At 39.2% G+C, this 24,039-nt stretch overlaps 1 protein-coding gene across 3 annotated transcripts; it reads right to left on the bottom strand.

Moving 5' to 3' along the window:
• Positions 1–1,102: 1,102 nt before the first annotated feature.
• LRRC73 (leucine rich repeat containing 73) lies at positions 1,103–14,503 on the bottom strand. 3 transcript variants are annotated; one of them, XM_026695544.2, is made up of 6 exons: positions 13,266–14,503; positions 10,441–10,601; positions 7,055–7,177; positions 5,269–5,369; positions 4,022–4,205; positions 1,103–3,534 (listed from the first exon to the last, which is right to left on the bottom strand). In XM_026695544.2, exons 1-6 carry the CDS (start codon positions 13,535–13,537, stop codon positions 3,530–3,532), a joined length of 846 nt encoding a protein of 281 aa, XP_026551329.1. In that variant the 5' UTR covers positions 13,538–14,503; the 3' UTR covers positions 1,103–3,529. The 3 variants fall into 3 exon arrangements, with proteins under 3 accessions (XP_026551329.1, XP_026551328.1, XP_087791888.1); XM_026695543.2 differs by having other exon boundaries at positions 1,103–1,921; positions 13,266–14,499; XM_087935762.1 differs by having other exon boundaries at positions 1,103–1,921; positions 14,246–14,495.
• Positions 14,504–24,039: the final 9,536 nt, after the last annotated feature.

Below are 24,039 nucleotides of genomic sequence, written 5' to 3'. Positions count from 1 at the left end.
ATAACCTTCACTCTGTCCTGTGGATATCCTAAAAGCATCTTTTTCATCTTTATATACTTTTAGTTTCCAAAATCAGAGGTATCATGGGAACAGGTCCAGGAATGCCTTTGGAAAGTTATTGAATTTGTAGGCCAAAGCCCCACTTTGTCATCCCTGGAGTTCCTCATTCTGTCTTGAGTACGTTACAGTATTAGGTACTTCAGAAAATGGAAGCAAAAAAAGGAAGTTCTCTCTATTACAAACACCCAATTACAACAGATATAACACGGGATCCATAGAAGCAAATGATTCTGATTCTTTTAGTCTAGGGACTTACAGACTACCCCCCCACCCCAATTAGTTGTGGAAAGATTGCCTTTTGGAAAAGCCTGATGGATCTGACGCACGAATGTTAGTCTTCTGCTCCATCTAAGGAGAACTGCCTCTTCCTCTTCAACCAAATTTGCATGTGGGAGGACAGGATGACTTGTTAACCTGACATCATATGTCTTCCCTTTGCAGTCAGCCTAGTTTGTTGCAGTGGAAGTCTGGGGAGGAAGAAAGGGGGACAAGAGGAGAACCGTGCTACTTTTCTCTCTCTCATATTTGCTTCTGTAAGTTAATCTGGCTCTGAATCATCCATAGTGGTATTTTCTATCTTTCTCCACTTCTATGGCTGAGTAGGAAGGTTTAACCTAAGAAATCTGGGCCTACTTTGTGAATTCCTGCTTGATCCTAGAGATCTCTGGCCTATGACTTTCAGGGAGGAGGATGTCATTCAACACCAGTGTTCCATTTGAGGACAGAGAGGGCTAGGTATCTAGCATTGCCAGCTTCTATCCCCTGTAATACTCGTGGGATAGGGGATGAACGCTCTGGAGTTGAAAGTGGAATGTGTTTATGGCCTGCAGCTTTGTTAGTTGGATAGTTGACTGTGTGTCCCCTCTTGAAGCGGGATAGGAAGGCAAAAATGGATAATGTGCTACTCTGGGCATCTTACTTGGCCTTAGCTATCTGAGCAGTGCAACTTGTTTACTGACAAGTTGTCTTTGGTAACTACTGTATACACCCTCTCATTTCAGCCCCAACTTGGAAGAGCCACCCAGAATCATTTGAGAGTTGGTAGGCATCAACATTTTATTTATTAAATTAATTTATCAATATTATTTCCACAATCAATTATGTGATTGCTGTAGCTTTTATTTTTAATGGCCTATTGCTGTTTTGTGAAACAATGGATTTGAGAAAGTAAAGACAGCAAAGTACATGAAATTGAGTCCAGTGTAGGCCTTGGCTGAAAAAGTTCTTACAGCATAATTCTATTAGTGTTCTGCTTTTCATTAAGACAATAAGATTCTTGGAGTCAAGCAGCCAAAGTGTTTTACTAATGCTATGCTCAGGTGAGCTGTTACTATTTTTAGTGTACATCTCATCCCTTCTAGCTTTTTCATCCATACGTAGATCAGAACTCTGCCATGTTTTTGTGAATTTTATAAAATTTTACCCAAGCATAAATACAAGCAATAAAAAGAATATCTCTTATACATAAATATATACATCTGAAAAAAGCAGCTTCAAGATCAGTTAAGTGTGGCAAAATATAAAAATACCACAACTGAATCATCAAAAGCAGATGATAAGGACTGATTAATTAGGATCTGGTTCCAGAGTAGGAAAAGAAGTGGATCTTCAGTCACACAGCCCAGTATCTGCATACAGGCATATCAGCTTTCCTATCTCTGCTTTGTGCACACATGAATTCAGAAGCACAGTAGACCATTACACAAGATGTGTGAAAATACACATTTCTACCAATATGTGATCTTTCCAAATACAGTACATGGAAATATTTTTCTCATCAGACATTCTGTTCACATCTCTGTTTCCGCTAATAGACTTTCTCCAAGGCCTGATGTTACCAAGACCATCTGGGAACTAGAATCTGAAATGGAAAAAAGTTTCTTTAGCATTGACACTGGCAACTTTTTATCTTCCTTTCGGCCCCGTAGATAGTGCTTCCAAAATCCAAAAGCAAAATGGTTAATTTTCAGCCTGTGAATTTTTCTTTTAACTTCGTCTCAAAATCACAACAGCAAAAATCCAGCCATCTCTATCTAGTGATAACCGCAGTTTCCTGCAGGTTTCAGCACTAGGAGTCAAAGGAAGCCATCCTCAACTGCAGCAGAACCTTTTAAGAACACCAGGTTCATTAAGTCTCACTTTCTAAACACATTGAAAGTGTAATTACTGTAAAGTTGCAAGAAATCTTCAAAGCAACAAGTTTGTAAAATCACCTAGTGAGTTAACATTTGTTTCAGTACAAAAGATAAATTAACAGCCTGAATAATTAAAAAAAATTGAGGTAAACAGCAAAAAGCTGAATAAGAACTTAATCTTAAAAAGTCAGAAACAAATTAGGGGTTCAGACATTTGAAATATTTTGTTAAATGCTTTGGGAAATAATTAAATCCAGTATTTTTCATGGGAATATGAATTAAGTCTATTAGAAAATAAGCAATAGAAATTTAAATTTTGCAATTTTAAAAATAAAACACTAGAGGGGACTAAAGCCTTCAGGCAGAAGAAAAGAAAAGAGTCTTTTGTGAAACCTACCAATGACAAACAACATTTGAGACATTTCAGGAAATTTTTGAAGAATGGGGTTAGCGTCTGATAGCTAATCAGCAACAGTGTTTTCCTACAGTATAAGAATGTATTACTTCCAAAAAAGAAACAATAACTGTGACGGAATATTTTGGAAGACTGACAAGAAAGGGATGAACAAGTATTAATGCAGAAATACTTGGAAATAAATTCTGGACTATAAGTTGGAGATGACCGACAAAATGGAATTACAAATAGTAAGACAGAATAACCCTGGATAATAACTTTTTAACAGATTTACAACTGTTATGTTGACTCCATCCTTCAGAGGTCAGTAAAATAAAGACCCAGATTGTTGGGGGCAATATGCTGACTCTGTAACCTGCTTAGAAAGGGCTGTAAAGCCCTGTAAAGCAGTATATAAGACTAAAGGCTATTGCTATTTCAAACTTATAAAGGATTGAAGGAGACTCACTGGGTGTTGTAAAATTTGTTGATTTGAAAGTTCCTAATAGCTGAAAAGCAGTTAACAAATATTTTCCAAAAGTGATTAGGAAAGGAAGTATGCAAGCCAAGTGTCTTTTTGAGGAGCCAAATGGAGTTTGAACAAGATAGCTATTCCCTCATCTCCCAGAGCTTTAAAGCTACTGAGATCACTTTCTTGTGATCTCCCCATGAGGACCAACTATCTGGAGCACTTGTGGGTGATCTCAAGTCCTCTCATTGTCCAGAGATAAATTATGGAGAGGCAGTCTACTTGCTGGGTCTTCATTCTGTCATGGTCAGCTTCAACCTTTGCGGTGCCATCTTCAGCTTGTCATTTCTTTCCCAGAAGTCTTCCCTGCAGTTTTCTTGAAAAGATTTTGGAAGTGGCTTGCCATCTCCATGAAAGCATTAACTATTAGTTTATATTCAAATTTAGTATCCATCGGCTTCTATTAAGATTTCATCCTGAAAGAGGAATTTCAGTTCCAGATGAACTATGCCAATTATGCTAATACAAATAAATATTGGGATGAAGTAACAATACAATTTGGAGATACAAGTATCAAAACTTCAATATTACAAGAATGTGAACATGTCCATTCTCCATCAATTTATATGGTGATCTGAAATATAGAATTCCTCTATTTTTGAAAAAGCATCTCATCACTAGGAGTCTCAACTAGTGGGCTGTTTAAGTATCTGGTCTGTTTAAACTGTTCTACATAGCTAAATATACTTTTCCCCCTTATAAAGTCAGATCAACTGACTGAAATACAAATTAGTTTTACAGTATGATAGAAACATTCTAAAAATTAAATGATTAGTGTTCTAGTAAAGAAAATTATTTTCCTCTTTCCAAATAAAAGACAAAAAAAGTAGTATCCTAATTCCACATGCATGTAAATCTCCCACACAGTGTCACCTCCCATTCTCAAGAGGGAACTAATCTTACTGCTTTGACAGATCCAGGAATTCTTCTCTCTGGCCATCACTTCATGGTTCACAGTCTCATCATCTTCCTCTCCCTCTGAAAGAAGGTCTGAGATTTGCTGCTGTAGTTCAGGACTAATGTTGTTCTCTGCCAGGATCAATGTCTTCAGAGCTGTTGGATAGTTTTCCACCATGTCCAATAGGATCTGAATTGAGTTAGAACAGGGGCATCATGAAAAACAGCTCACTCTAGTCACCAGGTAACCAAGGGAGAAAAATGCACTACAAACATCAGTTGGAGGTGGGAGAAACTTTTAAAGTAATTTACCAGATTCCCTGCATGATTTGCCCCTGTGACAGATTGGAAGGAAGCTAACCACCAGACTGCAAGAACAAGAGCAAGCAGTTAGATGAGGGGACCTAAACTCATTGCAATGAACAAGGACATGTATTCAATTTTGCAGCTATTAAGATTGTTGGCTGAGCAGGGACAAAAATAGCCAGAGAAATTATTGAAGCCTGGGAAACGGGCCCTTGATCAGTCAATAGGGGTGATGATGTACCACCACCAGCTTACCATGTATTTAGGAGCCAAGTGTGGTGGCACAAGGAAACAACAACTAAGTACTTAATAGCCGGCCATCAGCACCCTAATTAACAGCTAAAAACCACACACAGACATCATATAAATAGAAGGAACAACGAAAAGCCACATACAACAGAGGCATCATATAAATACAACTCAGAACAGTCATGTGCACATATTCTGAAGAGAAAAGTTCTCTGAGGATGAGCTTCAACACGGGCCTGAAAGCTTGGAAGAATAAACGTTTGGTCCTGGTGACCAACTTAGACAGACTCCTACAAGATCTAAAGTGTACTTACGATGACGAGGGGTTAACAAGGATGGAATGGCCAATTAACCTAAAACAGTTATATTTCCTCCTATTCCCAATTACAATAATTACATAGAGCAAGTTCTGCATAGAATGGTACTGTTCTTTTATCACTAATTCACCCTATCCAACACCTGTGAGTGTGTCCATCTCTTTTGGTGGAAAAAAAAACACCAAATAAACCCATTCCCTTCACATCAAACCAAAATCTAATGGGAGGTAGGATGTCTTCCACACCATAAAGTTTTAAGTAATTGCAAATTCTTGGGTTCCTTGAGAAAAGGAAAAATACACTGGTGGGCGATTATGTGCAAGTGTTTGTCACACTGACTTTCAGGACTGAGAAATAAGGGCAACAAAGATACTGCCTTACCATAGCTGACTGGTTGGTAAGTCCTGTCCCTTCCAAGTCTAAGACTTCTAAGGTGCGGCTGGATGCCACTGAAACAGCCAGCATTGCTGCTATCTGGTCACCTATGGAACAGAAAGACAGGAGATGTGAGAAAAACATAGTGCAGCTCCACCAGATGCACCCATTTCAAGAGTAGCAGAATATGAAGGACATCCGCACTCATCTGAATGCTGAAAGTTTCTCTGCTTTCCCTCAGATTATGGTTCTAATGCTGAATTCCATAGTTGCAGCTTTATAAACACGATGCTGAGTTAATACTTTACTGTGTGTTGACAGTGCAAGATGCTAGGCAACGGTGAGGAAATTCTCCTTTTCCTCCTGCTTTTCATCCTTGGCAAACTATAACCCAACAATAGCAAAAAAAAAAATCAAATAAAATCCTTAGACACTGAGCAAATCTCTTCAGTAATCATTCTCTCCTTGTCTCTGGGTAGCCCTCTAGCTCTAGCAGCTTATGATTGGTTAGCAGATAAAAAGATATGCACTTCTCCATGGGAACTGAGATGGAGGGGAGGAAAGGGGGGGTATTCATCCTGAGACAGCAAGGTGAGGTAGGGCATGCACAAGTATGGCCAAGATGTTCACATCTATCTCCTTTAGTGGGGTAAGTAGTACAGAGCAGCCTGGCTCACCAGCTGCCAAATCAGCTCAGCAATGCAGCCGGGAAGAGAAGAAGTTTCCATGGCAACCACTGTTTGAACGCCTCTTTGCCTTGCTATTTTTTGAAGCGGCAGCTGGGAAAGGGATAACTTATGCTCACCAAGCCCAGGGGTAAAGATGTACAGGATGTGGGATAGAATCCAGCCAATGACCCCGCAAACGAGGTACTGCCACAGAGTCTGAAGGAGAAGCTCATAATCTTGATTCCAGATGGCCCAACAGTGCTCTGCTGCCCTTCCTTTGCGTAGAATGAGGTAGTCCTCCGTCCTACTTTTCCAGAATAGACTATGTGACGATGGCAGTTTTGGTTTTGTGTTTTCAGCTTTCAATTATGGAGTGGTTTTCTTAAGCCTTCTTTTATTGCTTCTATTTTAAGCATGTGGATAGAAGATTATTCCTGACAAAATGGTCCTGGCTTACAGACAAGGGGAAAAAAAACTAGATTGTGGGGAGACCTGACTGAAAATTTACCAAGTCCCTACCAGCCTTTGAAGATCAGGTGGGGGAGGTACAGTCCCAACACATCCAGAAGACAATGCGCTATAGAAGGTTGGGATAGAAAACACCGGATAAGCTGGCACAATTGGGCGGATTTTGTAGAAACCAGCTTCACAGCTGCAAGTTTGCTTTTTTTCCCCAAGTAGCCTTCTCATAGTCCTTAGATCCTCTTGATTAGAGGACAGAATAAACTACTTTTAAATTACTGTTGGTATAAGGCAACCATGTCAAATCCACAGGCCGCCTGGACAGCAAATAAGGCAGCCCTACGAGATTTATAACAAAAATTAAAGTTTGTTATTTACATCCATTAACTACATATTTTATATGCTGCCCAAGACAATTCCACTTCAGTCAATGAGGCTCAGGCAGATCCAAAAATTGGGCATCCATGGCATAGGACAATTTGACTTTTTTCCCTAACCGTGAAGACATAATGGCCTTCTAAGTAGCTCCGTTGGGTATTATCTGGATTTATTTTAAGATGCAAGCCTTAAATGTTATAACCTGTAGCAGCCAAACAAGATCTCTAATAGCCGGAAGGATACACAAACACTGCCAAGTATCCAAATCCAAATAATCCTCTCACCCAGGGGATTGTAGTCCAAGTTCAACACTCGCACCTGTGAACTATGAGCCACTGCAATAGCCAGACGTCCCCATCCCTTGGGGGTGATGCCAGAATTTGCACTGAGAGTCAGTTCCTTCAATCCTAGGTATAAAAGAAAGAAGAGCCAAGTGACCTCAAGGCAACTTTTACAAAGCCTCTTCCATTCAGAGTTGATATCACTGAATTATTAATGCAGATGAAACTTACCCAACCCTGATCAACTAACCTCAAAATATACTTTCAACACGCTATTGTTCAAACTAGCACTACAATTATCTGGTGATCCATGTTAGATATGGAGAAACTAGAAGTGAAGCAAAACATTTTCAGGAGCAAAAGAAGCTCAAGTTGCTTGAGTGGCTGACAGGCAAGCTTCAACAGTGTTATTATTTTACCACCCCAATTGTCACAATAATGGAACAATAAGCTAAATATCTGATCATGTTCCACCTTCCCCCAATTAATGCTGTTCAGATGTGCTGAAATGAGAACAAAAATCCTAACCACAGAATTCCTAACTTGCAGTCCTACAACTTCTGGAGCACGAGATTGGGGAAAGCTGTTTCAGGAATATTTGAAGTTCTGCTCTCTGATTCTCCAATCCAAACAATAGCTACAGGTAGCCCTTGACTCACAACCCTTCTGTTCAGTGACCGTTCAAAGTTACAATGGCACTAAAAAAAGTGACTTGTGACATTTTTCACACTTATGACTGGTCAAAATTTGGCAACTGGCATGTATTTATGACAACGGCACTGACCCGAGGTCATGGGTCATACCTTTTTGTAACCTTCCCAGCCGGTTTCCGCCAAGCAAGGACAATGAGGAAAGTCAACTTTGCTGAAAAACTATGATTCACTTAACAACTATTGCAGAACTTACTCAGCAACTGCCTTTTTAGTAGCGGAAACTTTGTGCTCAATTGTGGTCATAAGTTGAGAACTGAGGTTATGAAATTAAAAAGATAAATATAACAGATTGACCTGCATGGCAGTTTATATGTCTCGTCTACAAGCCCAGGATGCTATAAACAAAAATATACTTTCAAAACAGAAGATTGTTTATTAAGCTATATTGTGAATATGTGCTTAAAATGTTGTATATATTCATTACCCTTTGACTTAGGTATACATTTCCACAGCTGATTAGCATTGTACACTTCTACATATGAATGCATATGTCTGATCAGCTGAACTGATAATGTGGGCAAACATACTATACTATAGAGACTATATAATTAGACAAGATGTTACAATATTCAATCAAATAAAGATATACAGCTATATGTTCCGGGGAAGATTATTATGGTTTTAGATAATCAGAAAAACAACATTGCATTACTTATTACTTAATTTTTAAAATATACCATAACATTAGGAAGTTCATTTATGTAACTTCTGTCCATTTAAAATCAGCACTTGATTGAATTCCTAAGGATGAATGCTTAAAAAAGTACAATTACTACCAGCAACCTCAAATGATTGTTTTCTATTAAAAAAAACTTTGTCCTTAACTGAAGGTCAAAAGTAATAATCATGGTCACAGTCTAATTCTGTAACTTTGTTGCTTGTACCCTTATGATTTATATTGACTGTTTCCTAGTATGATTTGATTGTTTATTGTACCCTATGACTATCATTAAGTGTTGTACCTTATGATTCTTGACGAATGTATCTTTTCTTTTATGTACACTGAGAGCATTTGCACCAGGACAAATTCCTTGTGTGTCCAATCACACTTGGCCAATAAAGAATTCTATTCTATCTATTTAATTCCAACTTGGAAAAGAAAAGAAAAAACAATATACATTTTTCCATTTGTTTATATTTGAATAATAAGATAGTGGTACTTTCTTTAACATCAGCTAGTGCAAGAGAGCTTTATAACCTCTTGCAATCTATTGTGTACTGAGGAATTATTAATTATCAATTTTCCTAATGGAAAAAAGGGAGGCAGGTTGTTTAAAAAACCCCTAATCAAAAACAGACAGTAGGCAAATTGAAAATATGTATGCAGAGCAAATCAGATTTTATAGATCTCGGTACGTTGCTTTCTATACAGCAGTGGTTTCTTATCAGGCAGAAACTGTTTGAAAATGCCCCAAACAATTTTTCTTCCTTAGGTAAATAGAACTAACTGCCTATAAATGTTGCAAAAGTGGTTGCTCAGCTGTTAAGAGATACCCAGATCTGCCCCTATAATGTTTTGGCCAGGTAGAACTGTTCCATCCAACTTCTTAACAGCTACATTTGTATTGTGCACACTATTGTATCAGCAGTCTAGATTGGTCACAAATGAAGCTTGAGCACAAATTTATTTACACAATGTTTAGATTACACTAATCTTTCCTCTGTTGGTTTGAGTTTCCTAATCTAGCTGGAATGCTTTAAATCCTTTAAAAAGAGTTTTGGAAATAAAAGAAATCCAGTCTTATGATTTTGTCCTGGACTTAGCTGAGTTTTTACAGAAAACAACACAAACAAAACCAACAGAACTTAGTCATTGTGGTATTATTGATTAGACTTTGTTTGCCGCCCATTTCTCTTTGAGACAACTCCAGACTTTATTAAACTCCACATGATGGTATTATTTCCAATTATCAAATCTTCGATGCCCTGACCAAAACTTTATGCTTGGATGTTATCATTCTAATATGATTGACCTAAATCAGAGCAGACCCCCTACAGTGTGTGTGTGTGTGTGTGTGTGTGTGTGTGTACGTGTGTGTGTGATTATATGTATATATAAGTACAGATTTATTCATTTATTTTTGTATTAGACCAAAGAACCATATTCAGCAGAATATACATTCAGCATTTCCACTCTTGAATTCCTACTGGAATCTGGGTTAGAAATTAGTGAAGAATGGGGGAGTGGGGGCATTTTACTCAGTCAAGCACTCTCTGGTATTATTTCTAATAATTCCAGATTTGTTTGAATTTTGCTATATTTAGTTGTTTTGCTGAAAACAAATGCATCGTATTTACAGAAAACCTTTTTTATGTTGTAGAAGAATGCTTCACATATTTGTGTGTGTATGTGTATTCAAAAACCCATTCTAGTTTCACATGAAAGAAGTACACATCTGTTCTTAATATTGCCTGTGAAGAGTTGAAAATCATTTTTAAATATAATTTTATTAAACATTTAAAAACATTTTGCTTGAAACTCATTTATTCTTAACTCCCTTAAAGCCTTGCCATCTACCAGAGGATTTCCATTTGATCCCATTGCACTAAGAAACCAAAGCCATAATTTCTTTTGGATAAGGTACTCTTGTCACTCCCACAGTCCCTTTTGCTTTGGTGGAATAAACCTCCCCCAAAGAGACAGCTGCAAAAGATGACATGTCCTCTCTTCCTTACCTGACTTGGCCCCATCAGGAGGAAGAAGGCCACAAATCAAGTTGATACCTTCATCCCCCAGCATGCAGTCCCCCAAATCCAAGGCCACGAGGGATGGATGGATGGATAAAGCTGGGTTGAGAATGGCCAGACCAGCATCTGTCAGAGGACTTCCATGAAGGCTGCATAAAGAAAAAGGAATTATAGACTCTCTTTTCTTTGACTTGCAAATGATAAATAAATCCTAAGTCAGTGTTTCTCAACGTCAGCAACTTTAAGATGTGTGAATTTCAACTCCCACAATTCTTAGCCAGCATCCACACATCTTAAAGTGGCTGACATTGAGAATCACTAGTTGGCATATTTACTGCCTATATACTTGTTTTCCAGAAATTAGAATGAAACCAGGCACTGGTAGAAAAACACAGGAAGGTTACAATGGAGGACAAGAACACCTGAGCCTTTTGAAAGAGGCAGAGAAAATGATCAATAAAATGTACTGTTTAAAAGCCCATTAATAATATTTTTGTCTGAACTGTCTTGTTTGGGAACCTATTTCTTTTGTAGGAAGTGATCTTGAAAAGCAGGGATGTCCAACCTTGGCAACCTTTAATACTTGTGGACTTCAATTCCCAGAATTCCCCAGCTAGCACAAATCTGCCATGGCTGGACACCCCTGAGACTTTCCTTAGGTAGGTTCTTATTCATGAAAGTTACTTGTTAATTTAATTTAATTTACTTGTTAATTAGAACAGGTAGAGAATTTGAAACATTGATTAAATGATAAAACATTCTGCTGCGGGTTTTTTTGTAACAAATATTCAAGTTCAGGGCAACTGTTCTATACCAGAGGCAACCATTCCCCACCTTTCTAAAGACAATAAATATCAGAAAAGGTTGTGTATTATTATCCTGATAAAAATACATTTAAAAAATATGAATGAAAACTGTCATTATTTGAGAACCAATAGGGTAAGTTTTAAGAAATAATGTACTCTTCTTAAAACTTCAAATTCATAATTGGCATTAGCCATACCCATTATTGGTTGAAGCTTTCTGACTACAGTGGTACCTTGGTACCCAATAGCATCGAATTTGCTGTTTCATGCTTTCTGTTGAGAACATTTTGTCCTGGTACTTATCCTTTGTTTGGTACTCAAGCTAGACCTTGTCGGTGTTGGTTATCTTGTGATTTACTACCCTTTCCAGCCAATAGTCATGTGGTAGCTCTTGCCCTCTACACATCTCCTTGCACTCTTCTTAGCTTCTGTGGTAATTTTGTATATTTTTTGCATTTGTTTTCCTCATCAGTATAAGTAAAGTACTATTGAGCCACAGTGGCACAGTGGTAAGAGAGTAATACTTCCACTGACTGCCAGCTGACTGCAGTTTGGCAGTTCAAATCTCACCAGGCTCAAGGTTAACTCAGCCTTCCATCCTTCCAAGGTGAGTAAAATGAGGACCCAGATTGTTGGGGGCAATAGGATGACTCGGTAAAAACCGCTTAGACAGGGCTGTAAAGCACTGTAAAGCAGTATATAAGGACTCTAAGCTATTGCCAAAGTTTTTATTTTATTCAATCTATTAGCTTTTAGGTTTATTTCTCATGCAAAGTAATGATATACAACCCTATCTTTTTATATATTACCTTTAAAATGTGCATTGTCCTTGGTTTGGGAATGCATTAATTTTATTTTAATTATTCCTTCTGGAAAAAATATATTTAGTAATCATAGCTTTTGGTACTGATCACAACTTCCGGAACCAATTAATGACAAGTACCAAGGTACTACTGTATTTGGATCAGGTAAATGAAAATCATACAACCTGCAATTATAGGGACTGAAGCAGCTTTTTAAAAAAATATAATAAATTTAAGAGGACTGACTTTTGAAAATTAATACAAGATTTGGAAGTTCATTTGTTTCACCAACATAATGCATCAAAATGGCAAAATATCGGTCTATGTTTTCATGCTTTCTTAAACAAAGGTAGGGAGATTGCATTCCTACTAAAATGTATTAGATTTTGACCTATCAGCTCCAGCTCAAATAGCAAACATTCTAATTTGTGGCATTTACTAAAGACTACCTATTACCCTGCAGAATTCAATTGCTGTAATTAGCAATATTTCGGACTGGATGACCTCTAGTTCTTTACAATGCATTCAAATTCTGCCTCTGAGGACAGGAAAATATGTTTCTTTGGAGTTATAACCATTTTAACAATATTGAAAGGATAACTGAACTACGTTAAGGAATTCTAGTAGCCCTCATTTTCGCCTGAGTACATTCATACATACTGAATATAAAATCATACATTGCAATGACTTACCTGTCAATGAATGCTTCAGCTTCAACCATAACAACACAAGAGCACACAACAGATACAAACTCAAGGTTACCGCACCAAACTTGATTGCTGGAAATACGACTTCAGCAACAGAGTGGTCAATGTCTGGAATACTCTACCTGACTCTGTGGTTTCTTCCCCAAACCCCAAAAACTTTAACCTTAGACTGTCTATTATTGACCTCACCTCTTTCCTAAAAGGTCTGTAGGGGTGTGTGCATAAGCGCACCAATGTGCCTACCATCCCTGTCCTATTGTTTCTTTTATTTTTCTTATATGTACCCATTTCATGTATTCATATTATGTATATACTTCTACCTATTATCTTGTAAGCAATTGACAAATCAAAATAAATAAAATGAAAAAATAAATTCCATTTACGTCACTGAAACACAACTTTTCAAGAAACCAGCACAGCATTTGCCCTGCAGGATTTGCACCACCGGAGTTAAGAGGCAACATTCTCGGTTGGTACTAAATGGAGGGCCTACTCACAATAAAGATTGGACCGAGCGGTTTGTCTTCAGAGCTTCAGCCAATTGCTTGACCCGATTGATATTGGAAACAATCCCCAAGTTAAGGTTAAGTTGAGCCAGGGAATGAGACTCTGCCACCCCCTTGCAGATGCGACCGAAATCTCTGTCGGATAGTTGGCAACCACGGAGGGAAAGCAGTTTGATGGAGTTCTCCCGCAAGCTCTCACAAATATCCCGAATTTCTGCACTGGATAAAGTCTCCCCAGAGATCTGAATAGACCCTGGCAACATCGCCCTGAAAACCAGCAAACACCTTCCACAGTTTCGTTAATCCGGATTGCTGCAGTCAAAAAATATGGGAAACCCAGATTAGCGCACCGGGAGCGCTCGGCAATCCAGTTAAAAAGAGAGAAAAACACCGCGTTACAGAAAAGAGTGAACCGACAGTCTTATAACCCCGTGTAAAATTGGAGGATTGGTGCAATTGCAAATAAAAGGAATGCATTGATCAAAACCATCTGCAATTCGGGAAAACCCTGCTGGGGGTGTTGCACCGAACTAGACCCGCGGAGACGCATCAATCCCCGCGCAATTTGAAGGAAATTCCGCGCAAAACCCCGAGTTGAAAGCCCGGAGGGTTAACAGCGCCTGCCGTCTAGACAGGGGGGAAAAGGAGCGCGCTCCATTTATAAGGATGGATGGGAAAGTGAGCGGACGGATAGGCGGCGCAGCAGAAATCCCAGGAATAAGAAATGCAAAATCCAAATCGGAGCCAAAGTCTTTCCAGGATCTAAAAGCCAGGGAAAGGCGGGTTTTCTGGATTTCGCAGAAGCGGGAACCAGGGGTCCTCCGGTGAAGGGTCCGCGGAGTATCTTCCGGGTTTGCTCCCGTTTCAGACAAACCCCGCGTTCCCCCGGCGCGCTTCTTCCAACCCGCAAGGCTCGAGTCGCCAGCCTGGGGGCTGATTGCCGCCTTGTTCTCTCCTTGGCGCGGCCCCACCTGCTCTCCTCTGGCAGGAACCAAGGCCCGACTCCTCCAGAGCCTCCTCCAGGCTCTGCCTCCCTTCTCTGGCGCTTCCTCCTCCTCCTGCTTTTACCGCACGCGCGGCTACCGCTGCAGCCCTTGACGCAGCTTGACCGACGCACGGAGCGGAGCCGGCCGGTTCTGCCTCCTCCCTCCTGGTGTCCCGGGGGAAGGAAGGATCCAGCTTGATATGGCGCTGGGCCGGTTTCTATGGCTACCCTCCGATACTGGAGCCGCCGCTTCTTGCCAAGACAACCGCTCGGCGGCGCCTCCAGCCACTACTTTTCACACTAAATCCCTCCGCGGCCCGATCCCTGCAGGAGCCATAAGCATCCTCTTCCTCCCCTGGTCTAGAGAGAAAAATAAAAATATCCAGGTAGGGCTGGATGAGAGAATCGCAATTATTTTAGAAAGCAGTAGCTGGACTAGATCCGAGGGGGGTGACTTAATTTTGGATAAACTTCTTTCTTGTGGATGCTTCTGGGTGAAAATAGCTGGGGAAGAGCACCAGATCCCAAAGGGCAAAGATGAGAGTCCGCAGTTTGCTTTATGGATGCTCAGAGGGTTTTTTTCTTCTTCCTTAACCAGATTCTGTAGAAAGTCAGCACTAACCTACCCTCCTCGAGAATGAAATATTGGGGGGAATATTAAAAAGCCAGAATAAAATATTTCCCCTAAAGGAGAAATGGGGAAAAAAAAACATGTTAAGGGAGGCAGAAACAAGCCCAGTCTCCCTGCCCCAAGCAGAAACTAAAGAGGCTAGCTTTTAGAAATGCAGATTTGGTAATCCATTCAGAAAGACTGGGTCAGACAGAAACTTCACATAAGCAACAAGTCAAAGGTTGACAAGATTAGCTCAGACAAACACCTAGAATTTGCATTTCCCTTTTTGCCTATACAGCCATGACTGTATGACTCCTACATGACCCCATAGGAATCCAGAAGGGATAAAACTTTCAACTCCATTTTGTCAGCTGTCCCAGAACTGAACGCTATGTGTGTGTTGGTTCTGTTCACCGATAAACAGAATTTTTCTTTCCAATCAGCCTCCATTTTATTCCTGGCTTGGAACTGGACCTGGATTTTTCTTCCAACAATTCAGTCCTTCCACCTCAGAAGGAAGAGCTAAATTTCCTTTTCCATTTACAAAATCAAAAACCATCCTCCAGAATGTGAATCATAAGGTCTGTTTCTTAGTCGAGGGAAAACCATGTAGGAATTAGGACAGTGTTTTTCAAACTCGGTAACTTTCCAGGTGGGTGGACTTCAGTTCCCAGAATTTCCTAGCTATCAATGATATTCATCAAGAAAATTGAATTGTATGTTGTTATGTTACTACAAACTGAACGTGAGTCAGTCATATAACATGATGTCTAGAGTTGAATTATCACTGAGATGGAAGGCATATAAATTCAATAAATAATGACTGCAATATAAATAATACAAATTTATTTTACCTTGCATTATCAGAAATAGGGTTTTTTTTTTTTTTTTGCATTAATCATTCTTCACTTTCAGTACAGGTTCCAATTTTGGGTACCACAATTAAAGATGGATTGAGACAAATTTAGATATGTTTGGAGAGAAGCAACAGGGATGACCGAGAGTCTAGAAACTATGTCCTAAAAAAGAGATTAAGGGAACTGGAAATGTTTAGTCTTGGGAAAAGAATCTTGAGAAGCTATTAATCAGTAGTCTTCAGGCAAGGTTGTTAAGAAAATTAGGCCACAACTGGTTTTGATAATCGTTGGTTTTGTTCTTGCTAATTTGCTCATACTAGTCTGGTATACATATGCATGAGCAAGCGTGCATCTGGAAGAGTTTTTGTTAGCCCAATCCCTGGTCCCAGATTTTGCTACCTGATGCAGCTTTAAGGCACAAGAGCTTGCCACTCTGTTTACATGTTATGTAGGGGGTGTTTCAATGGGTGGTTAGATGATGATTCTTCTTGTGTCATATCCATACTTGGACGTTGACAATCATGTTGGCGATCCTAGATGCTGATGGGCTTAAATAATGGCCCTTCTCTCAGTACTCATTGTTGCTATTGACTGTGCTATCACAGATAATTTAGCAGGCCACAATTGCCTGGGGTCATGATAGCGTGTGAAGTTCATACAGCACATAGGAAAAGCCATTTCATGACTTAGCATGATATCTAAACCAGTGTGATATCAGCAAAATGCTTGGCCTCTTTCTTAGTTATCTGAGTCAAGATATATAGCCTTCATAGAGGGATCTTTTAAGGACATCAGTATGACTGTTGCATTATTAGCTTTGCCTTTTACTGTCCTACACAAAGTACTCCCTTGACATTCACACAAACCATGCACACCGTGCTGAAAAAGGCATCGTGGTAGGGCACACTAGTGCAACCACTCATGAGAAAGATAGCTCCATCTTCCTCTAACAATGTAAAAATAGTACAATAATTAAAACTTACAATGAAAAGGTAGCTTTACTTAATAAAGTTTTAATTTTATAAACTACTTTGCGGAGTTCAAAAATCCAAAAAGATTAAAAATTATGATCAACATTAAAGTAGTAACAGAAGGAAAAAGAAGCGACAGCAAAAACAAAAATCACTGTTGCACCGACTACCACATTATTAAAAGGCATGGGAGAATAAAAGTTCTTAGCCTGGCATCCTAAAGACAATTTGGTACCAGGTGGATCTTGCTGGAGAAGACTTACAACTTAGGGGGTTCTGCCTAAGCCTGTGCATCAAAACAGTGTTTGGAAGAAGAAGAAAAAGGAAAGTAGACAAATAAAATTAAAGGAAAACAATCTAGGATAAAAACTCATCATCCCAATTCCCAGTTCATCAGTTTAATTTTTGACTTAGTTACATAATAATTCCATCATCTCATAATTCCATGCACTGTCTGGTATCGGCTGTTGGGCATTTTAAGGGCAGTATTGTTTTTTCGTGTGGAGATGCTGGTATTGTTTCCAAACAAAACATGGACGCTGTAACTGAATAGATGTTGAGAAGGGGTGTAAATCTCAATGGGAATTACTTTTGGGGAATGATCAAATAGAACTCAGCTGGGCTATGCCATCTATAGTGAGTGTGTTGATCTGACAGGCTTAACAGGCTTCAGAATTTGGCTTAGTACATTTTCACACACTACTTTTTTCCATTCCCCCGAGTGCTAATAGTGACTCATCATCACAATCTTCTACTCTCCTTGCTGCAGTGAGAAGCAAAGAGCTATTCCTCTGCCCTAAAAATCCTCTTGACACCTGTTCTCTGTCAAAGGGAAATAGACGTCCTCCTTATCCAAGTTGAAAAGTTGTTCTGCCACCTTTCCTGTGAAAAATCTGCACGGACAGGTGGCCCACAGGGAGGTAGCAGTTTTTGCAAATGGGGGCATGGACTGCCCACCAGCTCTGCAGAGCCACAGCATTTTAATGGAAAAGGTTAGGTTTATCGCCGTTTCAGAAATGCTGCTGAGGAATCAGAAATGACTGGGATTAGCTCTCCAACACTGCTGATGCCACAGGATCAGGGGCAAGCTGGACTGGTTTCAAATGAAATCCTCTTGTGGAATCGCTTTGAGCTGCTGTCACCACTGTCACCATATAGTAATACTCTATTCTTTTTTCTGCTCTCATGAGCCCAGTTTCTGAAATTACATAGCTGCAATTTATTTGCTTATGACTTAGAAAGCCAGGCAGAGAACAGTCCTTCTGAGTAGGATTGGCTTATCTGAGAAACCCTTCCCCTCTTTCCCCCCTTAGAGGAGCTAAGAATACAATTATATGTAGACAAGAAGGTGGGAAATCAATTATTAGTTTCCCACAGCAGCAGGATTCCCTTCCCACAGCGATTCCTCTCACCTTGGAAAGACTGTGTACACAATCTTATTACCCATTCCCATTTACAATATCCTTGGTGAGAAACAGATTGGTGGCTAAGGATATATTGGAACATGAGGCGTTTAAGATTTCCTCTGGCAGAAGATTTGGAAAAAGCCAGGAAGTTACACATTCTGATAGAGAGAAGTTCCCTGAGGATGGGCTCCAGCACAAGTCCAAAAGCTCAGAAGACTAAACCTCTGGTCCCAGTGACTGATCCAGATGGGTTCTGGCAACATTATCCTAGGACACATACGTTCACCTTCATTTATAGGAGGTGACATTTATTTTCGTTCTCACATTTATATAACTGCCCATCTCACAAACGTGACTGAGTGTAGTACAATAAAAATTCACTGGCAGTGGCCATCTGTTCAGGAAAATAGTCTGTTTCCTGCAAAGTTTAGCGTCTGAGTTGATCTAGCCATGACTTCGTTCATCCTCATCCTAGAAAGTAGCAGCTGGTTTTAAAATAAAACGGGGAGGCGGTGTTTTCATAAAGGAGCTTTGCTTACTTTAGCAGTCAAACTGTGCAGTGGTTGCTTGGCTGAAGCTTTATGTGATTAATTAAATTCCAGAAAATGCAGAGGAAAGCAGAATTAATTCCTGCTGTTCCTTTCCTCTTGCTCAGTGGATTATTGCAGGGTAGAGAATCATGAGGAGTCAAAGAAAAGAAAATGGCAACCTGAAAATAAAAACATACTCAGCCCTCAGTTAAGGAAGAAAAAACATTTGTCTTAGACTAGGAAGAGCAGGATAATCAACCATAGTATTTCCACACAAGATTAAAGTACAAAAGCACTTTGATGACTTTGAAGACTTCAAGAATTTAATGCTAAAGATGAAAAAAGACAGCATAAGAGCTGGGTGCTCAGTTTTAAAAGAGGAAGATTGAATCAATAGGTGATGCCTATTCCCAGGCAAATAGGCAAATAAGATGTTAAAGTAATAATAGACTTCTATCTAGGTTCAAAGGTTTACATTTGATGGTGATTAACAATCAAATGTCTGCTAATTTGGAGAAAGAGGTAGATCTAAGCAAAATATGAAGCACAGAAAAAAAAAATACACTGATAACACACATACTCATTACACACACAAATCCAAGATAAGATGCTTAGATTATTATGGATCGGAGGTAGCATGAGCCTGAGTTTACCCAACAAGCAATGGCAGCAAATTGAAGAGGTATTGTGAGGATTTTTTGTTTTTCAAGGGTTGGACATACCATAGCATAGCAAATAACTCTACACAATGCTTTGTTGTAGCACACCTCTTCCCCAATAGCTACTCTTACTCTAGGGTAACTCCAACCTCTTAGCCTTATATATAAGGCTTATATATATAGCCTTATATATATAATAATAATAATAATATTAATACGTCTTTAATGTTCAGTCCTTAAAGCAAACAAGAGCTCAGCATCTGTAAAGTGGCATACAACTTCACAGTCTCCTACTGAAAGTTCTTACATTTGTTGGGATTAAAGGGTGCTTCAGTAGGATTACATTTTTTTCTGAATGCTGCTGAGCTCCACCCTTAGGCAGGGTGGCTTTTGAGCACTTCAGTTGAGCTGCAGGAAGTTATCACACCAAGATAAGCCGCTCCCCATAACTTGTGGTCCTGGTAGTTGATTGATACCATAGCCCTCTTGCCTACCTGTAATTTGTTGTAAATTCCCAGAGGTTGCTGCCACTCCCTTTTCAGCTTGCCATTTTTTTCTCTTTTCTCCTACACACCCACAGATTTGTAGGCTACGGGCCTGGGTGGGGTGAAGCTGCCTGTGAACATCCTGGCTCCATTTGCCAGACACCTGGAAGACCTGTGGGGATGCTTCTGAATAAACCTTGTGAGTGGTTGAAGGAAGGAACGAATTCAACTCTCTCAAGTTTTGGGCACTATAAAATTTATGGCCCTTTGAGAGAGAGCATCAGAGAGGTGGGGATGGGAAGTATTTCTGCTGGGCTGCAAGTGCTTTTTCTAAGTGCAGACAGCAAACTTAGCTCCATTCCCTCACAGATATCCTTTAGGTCAAGGATGTCAAACTGGCGGCCCGCGTGATGGATGCGTCACGCACAGGCCACAGCCACTCCGGCTCCGCAAAGGCAAAAAAGTCACGATACGTCACGTGATGCAATCGGGTTTGACACACATGCTTTAGATCAGTGGCCCCCAACCTTTTTTGAACCAGGGACCGGTTTCACAATTATTTATTCTTCCACGGACCGGTACCTGAGTAACGTGAGACTCCACTGCCATTGGGCCAGCTCTTTGTTCGAAGCCGCCCCCCCTCGACGAAACTAAGGTGCGAGCACCCAAAAGCCGCTTTCCAACTGAAAACCTGGAAGCACTTTCCAATCGAAAACCCAGAAGCAACTGAAAACCCGGAAGTGCCGTCTAAACAAGATGGTGGCACCCAAGTTTTGCGGCCCAGTAAAAAATGATCCACGGACCGGTACCGGTCCAGGGACCAGTGTTTGGGGACCCCTGCTTTAGATCATGAAGAACTGGAAATGACTGACTAGCAACAATATAGTCAAAGCAACTTCTATTTTATTTCTTGTACATCCCACTGCAACTGGATGATTCTTGGCAGTTTACATATTTCCCTAGTGATAGATTAACAGTGAATAGATTAACATATTCTTGCTTTCTCCATTTAAAAGTCAACTCTGAGAGGCCTAGGAGAAGCCAACTAAGCTTTTTTGGGGGGGAGCAGGGAATACTAATTGGACCTGTTCAGTAACAGGAATTTCAGTATGAAATTTGAAATTATTTCAAACTTTTAAATGTTGTTTGTAACACACTCAATAGGGACACGGTGGCTCAGGGGCTAAGGCTGAGCTTGCTGATCAGAAAGGTTGGCAGTTTGGCAGTTCGAATCCCTAGCACCGCGTAATGGAGTGAGCTCCAGTTACTTGTCCCAACTTCTGCCAACCTACCAGTTCGAAAGCATGTAAAAATGCAAGTAGAAAAATAGTGTTTAGTCATGCCGGCCACATGACTACAGAGATGTCTTCGGACAATGCTGGCTTTTCGGCTTTGTAACGGAGATTAGCACTGTCCCCTAGAGCTGGAAATGACAAGCACATATCTGCAAGGGGAACCTTTACCTTTACCTGACACACTCAATGCGTTTGCTTTCTATCTAGGCTTCCATCTCCAAAAATAGCTAAGTATTTCTTTTCTTAGCAGTTAAAATATTGTCTACTATACATCACTTTTAAGGTGCTGTTGAACTTTGGTCACTAAATGGTTTTAGGTCAAGGAGTACCTATGTTTTCGAATAAGCATATATTCTCTGTTACTCATTAAGTCACTTTTTTCCAGGCTTCTTCCAAATAATTTTTGAAAGGCACATGGCCCTAATAATTTGTTTACCTATGGCTTGCTAAATGTCTAAGAACAAGTCAATTCTATGACCAAATATTGCTTGTTTGATAAATTCTTTTTGTGTATTCTTACCTTGTATGACTATGAATTATTTGAGATATGTGGCTCTCAACAAAATAAAAATTGGGAACCTTCTCCCCAACTATCCTTGTTTACATCTTGTGCGCAATTGTTTGTACATAGTAAATAACAAATATTTGTTTTCAAACTGGTTTGCTACCCTAAAATAAATCGCCTTATTATTGTTGGATAGAACAATATTGGGAAAGGGACTCTAGGAGTTTGGTCAAAGCCATTAAAAGTTCTTTATTATTTACTGAAAGAAATCTACATAAAATATATATTTATTTTTCCCCATTCTTACTATCTAAGGGCTAGTAAACCTTTTTGACTGTTAAAAAAAATTAATTCACTCTTTAGAAGGGGGAGAACAAAAGCAAGGAACTTATTGTAATTAGAAACATAAAATTGTTTCCATCTACTCTCCTTTCTTCCATTCCTCTGGCTATGGACCACTGTTTAAATTGCAATCTCATAAGTTCCATAGTGGTCAGTGTGTTTCCTAGAGAAATACAAGTTGGCAGCATGTACCTTTCTTAGGATATTAAATGGTGGTTGATAATTGAAAATATCTTACCAGAATTTGTAAATTAGCTTGTAATCTACTGTACGTCTACAAGCGGGTGTCCTAATTCACAGATATTTATGAAATAGATCTGATCAGCAAGTTTATGATATAATAAAGTTGACTAGTCTTAAATATCAACAAATGCTTGTCTCTTTGGAAAAGAAATGTAACTATACATTACTTGCCTTTGCTGTAACGAAGTAGTCTTTTCAAGACAAACTATAGTTAATCCTGAGCAAGACCACAATTGGGACTGGAATTGCTAAGCAAGGTGGTCATTAAGGGAGTCATGACTAATTTTATGACCCATTTTAGCATGGTCATTAAACAAACCACTGTAATTAGGGATTAATCATTAGTCGTTGTTGTGGGGAGGACAATGTATTGAATGTTTGACACCTTGAGATATTTGTAAAAATAATAAAAAAGCAGGATACAAGTAAATGTAAAAAAATTAAATGAATCTGGCTTCCCCCATTGTCAGGAACCAGATTATAAGATTCCAAACCTTTGGGACACTGCAAAAATTGCTGGTTGCCAAGTGCCCAAATTTTGATCTCTGCAGTGGTCAGCAGTATAAGAACCAGTCTTGTTTCAAGGCCAGTGTAACTTGGAACAGTTGCTAAATGAAGGGTTATAAATGACTACTTGGGAGAAGGGTAGAAAATGCAAGACATATGCTAAATAGTCGCTCATTCAGCATTACAGATTCCGCACACTTTATGGCATTTGTGATCACTGTTATAGGCTTGCAACTCTCTGCAGTGCAATCATGCAAACTATTAGCTGTTGGTGGGACAATACAGACCATACTTGAGATGATATTCCATCTCTCATATATGCATTTGAGATATATTATTCTGGAGCTCTACTTTCTCTTTAATCACTTGAAGTTGCTTGGTTTTGTAGCACAGATGGCTACCTTGCCACTATTTGTAAATAAGTTACAAAGCACCAATACCAATACAGATCCTTGCAAAGGGAAGGAATCCGCTTATCCCTTCCACCTGTGGTTGGTACCACGTTCATCCAACCCAGATATGGTCTTATGAGCTGCAGTAATTCTTCCAAAAGTTTGGAGAAACCAAAATGAAAACCAATAGCATAATGAAGAGATAGTTACTCAATGTTGCATGTACCATTTCTAAAAAGCAGAAGTCAAAAGTAAATGTCCATCTAATCCAGATATGGTTACTATGAAATGTTCTCTAATCATGATTAAACATTTATCTAGCCTTCCCCAGTTCTGACTGTTCTGAAGATATGACAAAATAACTTTACCAAATGACAGACTATGTTTTGCTATTAATTTCAAGAAATAATTAAAATATGCCTGTAGAATTATTCAAAGTTCCAAGTAATGTCATCTCTTATTAGCTACAAGTTTTTGTAGGATACAGTAGTTGCATCTTATGAGCTGCAGTAATTCTTTCAAAAGTTTGGAAAAAAATGAAAACAAATAGCAGAATGAAATGATGGGATCTATATGTTGCTTGCATTATTTTAAAAAGCAGAAGTCAAAAGTCAGTGTCATTTTTGCAGTGCTTTTGATTAAATAGTAGACAAGGAATGTGTTTCCTTTAGGGAAGAACCCAACAGGGAAGTTATGGAAATCCGACGTCATTATAGTTGTGCCATGGCTGTGAAAGTCTGACTCACAGACGAACACAATACAGAAGCCTGATGATATATTAGGGAGACTTTCTAAAAGCAAAAATAATTGGTGACAATTAGCTAAAGCTTAAATTTGCTTTGGAAAGATATAACGTAATAGTATTAAGAGGGTGAGCTAAAACTGTTATAAATACAAATGCATGACTTTTATTAATTACTCAACTAAGAATGTTACATTGTTCTAAATGAGGCCTTCATTAAATGTTAGAGTATC

Source organism: Pseudonaja textilis, chromosome 1, assembly GCF_049901715.1.
Source record: "Pseudonaja textilis isolate UNSWEBS1 chromosome 1, rPseTex1.2, whole genome shotgun sequence".
NCBI classification, from domain to species: Eukaryota; Metazoa; Chordata; class Lepidosauria; order Squamata; family Elapidae; genus Pseudonaja; species Pseudonaja textilis.
This window is presented reverse-complemented; position numbering and strand designations above follow the sequence as displayed.

Bases quoted from the DNA above. Each gene is read 5' to 3' on its own strand.
- LRRC73 (XM_026695543.2), bottom strand. From the start codon at position 13,537: ATGTTGCCAGGGTCTATTCAGATCTCTGGGGAGACTTTATCCAGTGCA. The intron at 7,178-10,440 runs GTAAGGAAGAGA...TTTTATACCTAG, and splicing joins TCCTGATGGGGCCAAGTCAG to GATTGAAGGAACTGACTCTC. The intron at 5,370-7,054 runs GTGAGAGGATTA...TCTGTTCCATAG, and splicing joins CTTGGACTACAATCCCCTGG to GTGACCAGATAGCAGCAATG.